At 40.4% G+C, this 12,727-nt stretch overlaps 1 protein-coding gene across 7 annotated transcripts in view; it reads right to left on the bottom strand.

The window, feature by feature from the left end:
- The window catches only part of DIAPH2 (diaphanous related formin 2), a 247,545-nt gene extending 236,119 nt beyond the window's left edge, over positions 1–11,426 (bottom strand). For 6 of the 7 annotated variants that reach the window (XM_054839023.1, XM_054839028.1, XM_054839029.1 and 3 more), the window contains exon 1: positions 11,126–11,426. In XM_054839023.1, the coding sequence (XP_054694998.1) occupies positions 11,126–11,245 (120 nt within the window). In that variant the 5' untranslated portion in view covers positions 11,246–11,426. The remainder of the gene's footprint in view (positions 1–11,125) is intronic. The other variant, XM_054839030.1, reaches the window with a different exon arrangement.
- Positions 11,427–12,727: the final 1,301 nt, after the last annotated feature.

The raw sequence follows: 12,727 nt of genomic DNA, 5'->3' as shown, positions 1-12,727 counted from the left end.
ATGGATTGAGAGCAGCCCTCAGGAGAAGGACTTGGGGGTGCTGGTGGACAAGAAGCTCAACATGAGCCGGCAGCGTGCACTGGCAGCCCAGAAAGCCAACCTGTCCTGGGCTGCATCAAAAGAAGCAAGTGCAAGAAGGTGACTCTGCCCCTCTACTCCACGCTTGTGAGATCTCACTTGGAGTACTGCATCCAGCTCTGGGGTCTCCAGTATAAGAAAGACATGGAGCTGTTGGAACGAGTCCAGAGGAGGCCACAAAGATGACCAGAGGACTGGAGCACCTCTCCTGTGAGAACAGGCTGAGAGAGTTGGGGTTGTTCAGCCTGGAGAAAAGGCGGCTCTGGGGAGACCACAGAGCACCCTTCTAGTACCTGAAGGGGCCTACAAGAAAGCTGGAGAGGGACTGTTTACAAGGACATGGAGCAACAGGACAAGGGATAATGGCTTTAAGCTGAAGGGGGGTAGATTTAGAATAGGTATTAGGAAGAAATTCTTTACGATGAGGGTGGTGAGGCACTGGAACAGGTTGCCCAGAGAAAAGTTGTGGATATCTCATCCCTAGAAGTGTTCGAGGACAGGCTGGATGGGGCTTTGAGCAACCTGGTCTAGTGGAGGGTGTCCCTGCCCATGGCAGGGGGGTTTGGAACTAGATGATCTTTGAAGTCCCTTCCAACCCAAACCATTCCATGATTCGTAGAAAACATCTTGCTCTTGTGAGTACAGCAATTAGTGAAATAAGTCTCACAATCCATTTGAATTTTCCTCTGCTACCATTTGAGGAGAGTACAAAACTGGTAGAATGTATCCATTGGGAGAGAACTGACACACTTAAAAATAAAGCACAAGACCCATAGCAAGTTGCAAGAGTTGACAGTCTATACTATGAAGAGCTTCATTGTATACTGGCCAGCTCCTTGAAAATGGAGTATTTTACTTTTGATAGACTTTGAGGAAGTGAGGACATGTGTATTTGCTTTGTTTGGGTGGGTTTTTAAATAGTAAGAAAACTCCCACAAAATCCAACCAACCGAAACACAGCCCACAAAGGAACTGGCAGGGGAAGGGATGCAGTGAGCCAAAGAAGCAGAAATTACTTGTGAACATTATTCATTTTGTCTGTATCCAGCAGTCTTGGAACATATAGTGACAGGGATCATGTCAACAACTTTTTAGAATAATGTTGTCTGTCTTTAGACACAGACTTCCCAGCAAAGAGCAACTATTTGATCAGACTTTGATCTCTACATAAAAAACATTGATGGTAAAGTTACTTTTTTCTCCCCTAATAACAAACAATGTGATACTAAAACTTGGAAAAATGAGCAGTGCTGCTGCCACAGCAAGGAACTTTGGCTTCTCCTTGAAAAACAGAAATTCTAGATTGAGTAATTTCTCAGCAGGGACCACAATATATAACTCAATAGTCAAAGCGTATCAGGTTAAACTGAATTTATAGCTGCCGTGATACACACATGGGCTTTCTGTTCCTTTTCCTATTCTTTCCTGTTTATAACAGCTTCCTCAGAAGATTATTTGTCCTTCAGTGAAGTAGGAAATGAAGCAGCATGTGAATAGAGAGGAATTATATTGTACATAATAAAAAGGAAGTCAATAGTAACGTTTGACTTCAGTACAGGTGAGATCCCCTGTTAAGAAGTAACAGGGGTTCAGGAGGATTACAGATGCTTGCAACAGCTTACAGAAAATGATACCTTCTGCAAAAGGAGAAAGTAAGCAAACATCATAATACTGAAGTGTGGTACGTACTTAGGTTACCCATGAAGAGCCACATGAATTTTATAAAGGTTTTCCCATAAATTCATAAACCAATTGTTTTTATATTTAAAATGTTAACTTACAGGATTGCTACTTATAAGTCATTCAGGAATTCGTTTGAATCACAGAATACTGTAAACTAACCTTAAAGGATTTAGGAAGCCTGTCTTATCCACCCAAGCTTTGTCTGAAGTTCAAATGTGAATGCATATTTGTAAAACATGAAACTAAAATTTATGTATCTAGTTTACAGACGGAAATTTCACCAAAGGCCTACTGCTGTACTCTTTACCTTTCTAGTTTGGGAATGTCTCCAACAAACTGGAGAATTAAAATGAAACTGCACTGCTGAAAGATGGTAGAATAGTAGAGAATGGAGGAATGTAAAGGTTAAAGAGACTACAGCAGACATTGCCTGGTATAATTTCTAGCTCAGCCAAGAAATTGTGTGCTGAATCAAAAGAAGTTTCTTCACCCGACTTTCTTCTGTTGATGAGAATAAAGCAGTGGAAGACCCACTTGCCATAGAGGAGTGGAAAGGAGGAGCTGAAGCGGTTCTAGTAAAGTGGATTGTCTGAGAGCAACAGCTCCTGCTGCCCTATTATATAATAAGAGCAAAAACAAAAAAAACCCCGAACAAACCTGGTCTCCTAGGAATCAAGACTGGCAGCAGTACCAGAAATAAAGCATTTTATTGACACCAAAGTTGGGATAAAAATCAGTTACTAAATGCTTCAGTGTTGAAGCTTTGGTTCCAACTTCTGTCTCAATTCTGGTTATAAACTACCTTCTACTGATCTGTCATATTCATTAGTTCACTCCATCTGTAAGTGGCTAAGGCTTTTATAAGCAAAAACTTGCAATGATTATGAAAATAGTTCTTCTTGTATGCAAATTTATTTCAGTGTATACAAAATTAGATAGAAATGCTACTGTATGGCTTACAAAGAGACAGACTGAAGGATCTCAGTTTGAGTTCTAACTTTTTTGTGTGCTAACTTTTAAACTTGGCCAGCTGACATGGGTTTACCTTTTGAGTTTTAGATTTTTTATTTAAACACTTTGTTTTTAATGTGCCCTCTAAATGTGGCCAGCACAAAAATTAAAATGTATGTGGCATCAGTGTATATGCTTAGCCTGATATGCTGTCATCCTTTTTTTCTTCTTCATGCAAATACTTACCTGTTCTAATGCAACTGGAACACTGCCATTAACCATCTCAACTATTAATAACTGTCAAGTTTTCATCTACTCATGAACTCACACAATTACAAATGCAAACATCCGGTACAATTCCATTATGAAGCCACCTTATTTTAGAAATAACTTCAATTTTATAGGTATAAAAATTCACAGCAGGAGAATATGAAGAACCAAAGTGTAGACAGGAAAGCAGGAAACCCTATACTGTACAAGAACTAACTACTTGTATCTGTTGTTAGGAGTCTAGAATCTAATGAATCTCATGATGGCTTAGTATTAGTTCTTCACAAAGCTATACTCATAAAAAAACCTCACAGTCATCTTTAAAGGTCTATTCTAACAACCATCATTACCTCTTACCATATTAAGAAAGAAAAATAAACTGCAGAACAAACATTTTTCCTGACCAAAGTACTTATTTTGTCTTGTTCAACCATCCGAGAGACACTAGCATAGATTTCTAGAGAGCCACTTGTAAACACGTAACTATTTGTAACAAAAAGGCATGCTCAAGAACATTTAAGGTGTGTGGTTATTTCCTTCTGTCTTCATCCCTAAATATGCATTATGATGCTTTTTTGTTTATGTGATCTCATACACGACAAAGTTATTAACGTTTGACTAGCTAAATCCTGAACAAAGAAACAGGAGAGAAAGGGTCTGCATACCTTCAAGCCACCCTGCGTCCACCAGTACCTTTACTGCAATTCCCTTGGCCTACATAACCCAAAATTACTGTTTCTGCTTTACTGGCTGTACAGTTACAGTCCCATAACTCCAAGTCTTGGGATTCTACAGTACTATTCCCCAAGTGTCTCAAACTTAACTTTTTCATTTAGAAATCTCTTCCAAACTACAAGGTAGCACTGCTCTGAAAGTTTCACATTCCTCAAGCAAGTTCTCCTGTATTTATTCTCACATAAAAAGGTATGCTAAAAATGTTAATTTGGTTTTGTTATAAAGAGCTAAGTTCCTATTTCCACTACAATTACAATAGCAGTAAGAGTATGTTGGTTAAAAAAATAGACACACACAAATCACCAAGGAATAGAAGACAGTATTCTTTCCAATTATGTTTTTTTAATCAGCTGATGACTTTTACATTCTACTTTTTCAGAACAGTTTTAAACACACTTAACCTATGAAGTATACATTGAAAATACTTTTTAGTAATAAAAACAGTTTTCCATCTTTGATGTCCTCCATATCTGATAACACTATGGAAAGAACACTTACAAGCAGCAAACATGCACCACACATTCAGCATACCTAATACTTTCTCCTCCAATACCATCTTGTCTCCAATGATTTACTCAGAGGATCACTAAAAGAGCCAAAAAGGGAACCTTACAAGAAAGCCACCTGTCACATGCATTACTTTCAACTTCCTCTTCTCCCACTCTCCCTCAAAAGTCTGAAATTAACACAAAAAATAGTTTCCTGTTTCCACAGGAAGAGCTCATATCTATTAGAAACTCTTAACATTTTTGCTTTATATAAGAGAGAAGGTGTGGTGATATTACAGTATGTGCTACACCTGAAGACCAAATGTAACCACACCCAGATGGATAGAAGAACTGCAGTAGCTGTATCAAACCATACAACATTTTCCATGTGTGGGCTTGTCCCAGAATTGACCTTCCAGGTATTTCTCAATTTCTATGAATCAGACGAGCTTACGCTTTATATTGTGATGTAGGTTACAAAATCATTTAACTGCCATAGCAGATCCTTTTCCAATTTGCCCACATGCACAAAATGTGCTACTTTCATACTACATCCAACTGAACAGCTATCATGAGAAGATGGCTGAAAAGCAGGCACAATCATAATTTAATAGTACTAGTGCATAAACATTAGACAAACCAATAGAAAGAGAGCAATTCTAGTGTGCCATAACACTAGTGTTACTAGTTCTAGCAAATAATTTAAGAACGAGTAATAAAGGAGGGGTTTTGACTGATTCAGTTTCACAATCTGGTTTGTCCCACTGCCATGCAAAAACTTAAGTCAGCAGAGCACCAAGGTGGGTATAGAGACTGGTTAAGCCCACACTGATGCCTCAATAAAGCTGATTCTTTAATTGTCACCCCTTTCTCCCATACAATTTATTGTTAACAAGTAGATTATATTTGCTTTTCAGACTGTGTTAGTACTACTATTGTCAAGCAAGAATCTGCTTATCTACCTATTAAGAAGTTATGCTTGAAAGTTGGAAACCTAGAGGTGCTCACTCCACCACTAGGAGTGTGGGAAAAAGCTACTTGATTCACAAGATCAGTTTGATACAAAAATAACAAGCAAGTTTAATGTAAGTTAGTTTTGTCTACCTGCAACTTTATAAATTGCTACACAAATACTAAAGAAAATTTTGGGAGATTAAGAGTTGAAAGACTATCTGCTCTACCATCATCACCCTTTATAATAAAAACCTTATTTCCTCCAAAATAAGGTTATTAAATGATTAAAAATATATTGAATGTAATGACTGACCATGATATACAAGTTGTAAGGAACTGCGTAAAAACATTCATTTTAGCAATTTCCTAACTTCTTGTGGTTTTAAGGTTGAACAAGTAAACTGATGAATAACCAACTGAAATTGCCAGTTGCTTCAGCAGCAACCGCCATCTCTTGTTCTACTTCACCTTTAAATTTGGGTAGGGATTAAAACAATTAAAGGAAAGTTATTAGCCATTACTGCTTACCTCTAAAGAACTGCAATTGTTGCAAAGATGAGGTCATCTTAACGTTTTTAAGCCTATCTTTTCCTTCTATCTGGTCATCAGCAATCACAGTATCATTAGCACGCTTTACAGGTTATTTGTAATACAAAAACAAAAGTTTGTCCTCAATAAGTTGGATATTCAGCGCCTCAGTGCTTAAAATCTCAGAAAATGTCACTTCTATTTGATATGTACACTGTCACTGTCTTTCACATTGCCTAGGTGGAGGCTTTGTATGCAAAGCTTCCTGTATCATGCAGAATAGCTCTACAGTTTTGTTCTACAAGTAGTAGTTCAGGAAGTTTAATTACCACAAGCAGATAGGCTTATCACTGTATCTATCACCTCATTTAAACAGTGTCAACATCAATTCACATTAAAAACTAAAGAGTTTACCTAAACATCAGCACCAAGCATACCCTACTCTACCATATTAAAAGTAGTGCCTAATCAGTATACTTTTTTAGCAACAGAACCAAATTTTCCCCAAGACATTAATTTTACTCTTCAGTAATGGCTGCACCCTAACTAACTTTACTTGCTGGAATATCTTGACTTTGATCTGATAAGGCCAAGAGTCTTCTAAAACACAAGCATTTCAGTTCACTTTTTCCTCAGGCATCCACTTGAAGTAAGAATCTTCTGCTGGCATGCAGTGATTTTACTCAGAGACACTATGATCTCAAATGTAATGCATTTTATTCATTTGCCAAAAATCTCGGCTGAACCTGACTCATAGTTCATGTATGCAGTATATAAACATCTAAACAAGTCATGTGTAAGGAGCACATTATGTCTCCACAGGAGAATGACTTCAAATAACCTTAGGAGTCAAAGGTGAGGGTGCGATGTAGGTCCTGCAGCATCATAGCCTGTCTGACAAGGGCACTTGTTAAATCCTGCACAGATATGGGTGGAGCAACATAGCTGGGAAACCTATCATCCCAAGCACACTCACTTCTGTTTTAAAGCTAATTGATGAAAGCTTTTATTCCGTTGTTTGACACTACTTTATAGCACATTAGTCAGAATGTTGAGTTCATAGCTTTTGATTCATCTCAAAGCTCATGGGGTTTAAAAGACTAAGCATAAACAATTTCTGCTTTTAAAACAAAGTACGAGTTGCTCCTTGTTGGATGAATCACCAAATCCACTTGCACTCCAAACACATAAGCTCTCTCTTACCCCTAACAATTTGTTTTTCACATTATACAAGATCTTTCTCCCAATCTACTTTTAAAGAGAGCATCACACTCAGAAGACAGCCCCTTTCAGAAATTTAGTTTGTAGCTCAGTGGAGGATCTATCACTGAAAAACTACCACACAAACCTGAAGTGAACTTGGGGGTAATGGAACATGCTTTTAGCGTGGCACTAGACACTACATGCACAGAAATTTTTCTACATATGCTAATTCTAAACAGACAAGATACATTATTAACTTTAATTAAAAACACTCAAATCCCACTGGCCATATTAACTTCTAGTTAGCCAATGTTCTAATAGTCAGGAAGCACCACAAATCCTGTTATAACACCTCTTTTCAAGTACTGATTCATAAAATCACAGATGTTAGAAAGGATCTCATTCCTTTGTCTGTTTAGTTGAAACTCCTGCCCAAAAAACATGGTCAACACCAAATTCAAACCAGCCTGCTAAAGGCTTGGTCCAGCTTTCCAGGTCTTGAAAAAACCTCTATGGATGGGGATTCCAGCGTCTCAGTCAACCAATGCTTAATCATGCTACAAATGATTTTTTTTCCCCCTTATACTCAAGTCTCCTCTCCAGCAACCTCGCCTGCTCCTTTTTATGACCTGTCTCGCATTCTTCTCCCCTGAACTTCTGTAAAAAGCCTGGCTTCACCTTCTCAGCTAAAAAGACGAACAACTTGATAAGACTTTGTGTTCAGCTAAGCTACATTAGCTACGTCAAATCAGATCCGATGCTTTCAAGCACTTACCCATTTCCTAGGCACCCAACAAAATTATATACTTCCATGTGATATTGAAGTGTTAAGGAGAGCAAACACCACCCAAGTTGAAGATTAACAAACAGAGGAATCCCAGCAATCTCCCTGACAACCTTAATTTAGTCTGCTTCCCCTAGTATAACAAGCTTACTTTTAAACAAGCAAGACAAGCACATTGCCAAACCTAGTTAAGAATGTAACTGCTCATTGCCATCTCATGCCAGCCTATTCTCAGGGCTGGCATGAAGTCAGATGATTGTTTGCCAAAACACTTTAATTTTTTTCTGCCCATTTCATTGTAAACAAAAATAATGACAAAACCACCAGGCATTCATTCCCACCTCCAGTCCTTGTGCCAGCAAAAAATGGGGGGGGGGAAGTAAAATCAGAGCTCTTTCAGCTCTGATGTGTGTAATGTATCAAAGTGATCATACAACAGACATAAAATTTCAGAAAAATACTCTAGTTTACACATTACCAGTATAAAAACTCAAACTAAATTCTCATTTTGTGGTTCTGTCACATTCAACAAATTATAAAACTTGAATGGCTCTCAAAATGACCTAAAGCAGGAAAAAAAAGGTATTAGTAGCTCTAATATAGCCCATCTTCAATTATTTGTGTGCATACATACACAGTTACCTTACAAAATACTACTTTAAACCATCATTTTCTTTTCTAGCACAGATCCTCTTGATAGTCTAGTCTTCAGAATAAATGTCATCGATCAGGCTTCCACCTTTAAAAAAAAAACAACCCAAAACAAACCCACACACAAAAAAAACCCAAACAAAAACCCCACCAAAACCACTATGCTTCTACAGGCCAAGCACCATTGCCCACCTTTTACTTTCAGCTGAGAGCATGGGGAAACAAAAAAACTTCCACCTTCTTCTAGAGTCCAAATATAATGACTTTAGCTTTCCCAGCTCCCCATCATCTAGAGCCATTTTTAGTCTGTCATAGAAAACTCATTTCCCTAGACTTCTTCCCAATGACTTGCCCAATTTCAGCTGCTATGCCAGGAACTAAAAATAAATCCTCTGTTATATGTAGTTGCAAACTCTCTCCTACCAAGCCCTTGTTCAGCACTCCACTTAACGTATGAAATAAGTTCTGGAAAAGAGACCAGCTCCTCTCAGCACGCTGTAGAGTTCCTTGAATTACACACAACAAATTGACAGTGTGCAGGTTGATTCATCTCTATAACTCTGCTGCAACTTGATGAATTATAAGTTACAAAGCTGAACCAAGAAAACCTCCACACCAAACTCTGAGAAGCTTCATATACAAACTCAGCAACAACTTAACACTTGCATGAATAGCGTGGCTTCTCTTACAGGGGTCCCAAGTGTATCTCATCCCTGTTCTCTTCACTGTGCAAATAAGACAAAAGTATAAGTAAGGTCGCTCTCTGAGTACCTAAAGATATTCCTAGCCTCAGTAGAGCCAATTCCTCATGCAAAATTAAAGCCCGCAGAATTTAGTAAGATTATTCCTCTATAAAATGGATGAAGCCTTTCCCTGATTACCGTCTTGTTCTTCCCTCAAAAACCCACGGCAGTAATTGATAAATCTGGCTGTCCACTCACACTGCCTCAACTTAAAACACACCTGAATCCCACCCCTTTTCTTCCTCAGAGGTCAATCTCTCTTCATGTCAGTTTGAGACACCATTCATGCACATCGTGTCCAGAATGAAAAAATATCTACTTTCCCATTCAACTTGTTCACTCAATTATATCATCAGAGGCTAGTCACTTTATTTTGGGGCAAAGTTGTCTTTCAGAAGGTATCTGATCCAAGCAACATACCACTACGCTCGCTGATCCATGTTCCTCCTGAACTGTAATCATCCCCTCCTCAAGAAACAAAAGCATATGACTACATACTAAGTCAAATATTAACATAATGTAGTTTTTCCACTAAACGTAACAAGAAAAGTCTACTCTAGTGATTCTAGACTAACTGAAAAAAACATGCAATGGAAATAGTTGTCCTGTTCAATCCAATTTAACTTTGATTTTTTAAATTATGTATTTCTTTCAGAACAAAGTGTTCTCCTCTGCTAGAGGAAAATTCAAATTTGTCTTCACAGCTTCCAATAGAAGGACTTTCCAGTGTGATTTTTAAATCACTTCCCTGCAGGCATCTTCAGGCAGCCTTGCCAACTACTTTAGCTAGAAAATAGTAAAAGTAGTATAAACATAAACAAACATCTTGTTTATGGGAAGAAGTTTGTTTATATTTATCCTATTCAAGGATGTATGAGTTTGTTTCCAATAACACCACAAAACAAAATAAGACATCTGATTACCTTTTGCTAAGATATATGTGGTCACTTTTAATACAGGCACACTTCAAGTTACTCAGTATTCTGGCTTTCTATCATCCTTTTAAATAATTGTAACTTTCAGTAACTTTTCAATGCCTCATACGTTAGGCATTTAATATCTTCCCCACGTGCATTCTAACTTAGTTTTGAGTCACAAAAAAACATCCGTAGTTCTCAGGCTGATCAGCCAAAGGCTCTGCAGCACTATACTCCATGAAAAGAACACAAAGCGGGAGCACTTGCAACTTGACTTAGTTTTACCACTATCTGTGAAAACCCTTGTGCAGATTAAATAAAGTTTGAAACTGGTACTCTATTCAATAAGAGAAGTCAGGTAGGTTTTAAGTGTCTGCTACACTGCTGCTCTTGAAACTCCACCAGAGAACTGAGCTAAAATGAGTTGATTTAAAGTTAAAACAAATAAATGTAAGTAACAGAAATAAACAATTAAAAGAGAGAATTTGTGTGCTCAGAGGCTTGTCAGGTCTTTCCAAAAAGACTGGGCAATATCCACATTTTTAAATTATTTTCACATTAATTCAGAAGTGCACTTGGGAAGCACATAATTTGCATCATAATCACCAATACTGTGGATGCTTCAACATAAAGAAAAAAAACCACAAAACCACTTGTGATCTTTCACTCAAGAGGTGAGCAGAATTGAGGGTACACCAACAGGTCCTGCTCGCAGAGCACTATTGCGCCGCACCTCTCCCCAAAGCGATAGCCCACGCGACACTCCGCCGAGAAGTGTCCCCCCCACCCCACCCCCGTGTCCCCTTTCCCTCAGGGAAAACATGGGAATTCCCGGCTCCTGCCAGAGACCACCCCCGGTGCGTTACCACAGCGAGGCCCTCAGCGCGCCGCACGCCCCCCTCCAGCTGTCACCTCCCTCTTCCAAAGAGCACCCAAAAACCGCCACGGAAGCTCAAAGGATTTTAATAAAAAGAGCCTTTAATTCCTGAAAGCCCGGCACCCCCAGGCCCGGCCGCACGCCCCTCCGCCACAGATTCTTTCTCTACTCGGGAAGCAACAAGACCGCATCCGAGCCTCCCTCCTCCTCCCCCGCCTTCCTCCTCGTCTCCTGCCGCCCTGCCAGCCCCACAGCTCGCTCACCAGCTTGGGCTTGTTCCGGCTCTCCTCTTCCGCGGCGCGCCCACTCCGCTTCGGGTTCATCCTGCCAGAGCTCAGGGGCTCCTCGCCGCCGCCAGCGCCCGGAGCCGCCTGACCCTCCATCCTCCCACCGGCTCTGCGCCCCAGCAAGAAACCCCCTCTCTCTCCGGGGCTGTATCCTCAAGGCCCCATAGGGCCAACACGCACCACCGGGCGCCTCCCCGTCCCCTCGCAGCTAGAGCAGTTCCTGGTCCCGCTGCCCCGCCGCCTCCTCCCAATCCACCGCCTCAGAGACGCCGAACGCCTCCACGCATGCGCCCCGCCCGGCCGGCGTTATCGCGCATGTGCCAGCGCGGTGCGCATGCGCTGTTGAGGCAAGCGGAGGCAGCAGTACGCCGCCTGAAGGGCGGGAGCTGAGGAGTCTTGGCGGTGCCCGCTCGGGAAATGGCGGCACTTGGGGGGTTTGAACAGAAACGCCCACTGGAAAGGTGAAGTGCGAAACAGAGCTGACCGGTCTTGGCTTTGGCAGTACGCAGTCGGGGTGTTGGTGGATTTATCCCGAGAGCTTCCAGCTGAGTCGTTCCTCACGTTGCTGGGAGGAGGAAAGGTCGAGCCTGGTGCCTGGTCGTCTCTTTTCAGACGGAGTTGGCTGGTCCGTGGGCGGCCAGAGAGCTGAGGCAGCCAGGGCCCGCTGTGGTAGTACGGGCTTTCGAGAAAGCAGGATGGCTGGCCACGGCCGTATGTGCTTTTGAGCAAAGCCTTGTCTCTGTATGATCATCTTCACAGAGCAGCTGCTGGGCCCCATGTGCCGAGCGCCCAGACACTTCACACACGTGGTGTTTCCTAATGAGGTGGTTCTGGCTTAAGTACGTTTCCCTGGTTTTTATTTTGAAAATAAATGAAACACAAAGGATAACTGGTGTTTTAACAAGAATTGTAACCACAAACAAAAGAATTTTTTTTCTCTCAAATTTGAGAACTCCAGTCCCTGGTGTCTGAGTCATCTACACGTGCTCATGGTTCACAACAATGAAAAATTGCTTAAAACCGTTTCTGTGGATTAGAGAATCCCTTTGGCTGAGCCTCACTGTATAAACTGAAGGTCTCGCAGCATGGATATATCAGTGGATAGTGGAAACAAGGATCGCAGCCCTCATTATTAGAGGGCTCATGTTGACAGATGTCTTCATGTGCTGTCTGCATTTCTTATGACTCTGAGGCTTACCTGAGTAATGGATTAAATAGTATTTTTAAAAAAAAATCCAACAGTGAAAGCCTGTTGATAAAATCCAACAATACCCGCTTTCAAATAAACTGACAGCTCTAAAACTTGCAAGGGCCTTAAAATTGGAGTAGAATCTTTGCAGCAGAAGTTAGTAGGTTATAAAATGGGCCAGTTGGGTCAAGCTGCTCAGTTCTAAACTTTCCTTTGGGATGCACTTCTTTTTAGTACAAGTTTTCATTTTATTTCATTTTGCTGATTTTAACAGTAAGTATTTGGGCATAGTTTATGCTGTCTTCACTCCACATGACTTTGGAATTACAAAATTAATCAAGTAATCATATATTTAATCAGTTGTTTGCAGTGACAAACAATGTCATGTT

The sequence above is a fragment of the Grus americana genome, chromosome 12 (genome assembly GCF_028858705.1).
Source record: "Grus americana isolate bGruAme1 chromosome 12, bGruAme1.mat, whole genome shotgun sequence".
NCBI classification, from domain to species: Eukaryota; Metazoa; Chordata; class Aves; order Gruiformes; family Gruidae; genus Grus; species Grus americana.
The sequence above is the reverse complement of the archived record's forward strand: the minus strand, read 5'-3'. Positions and strand labels throughout refer to the sequence as shown.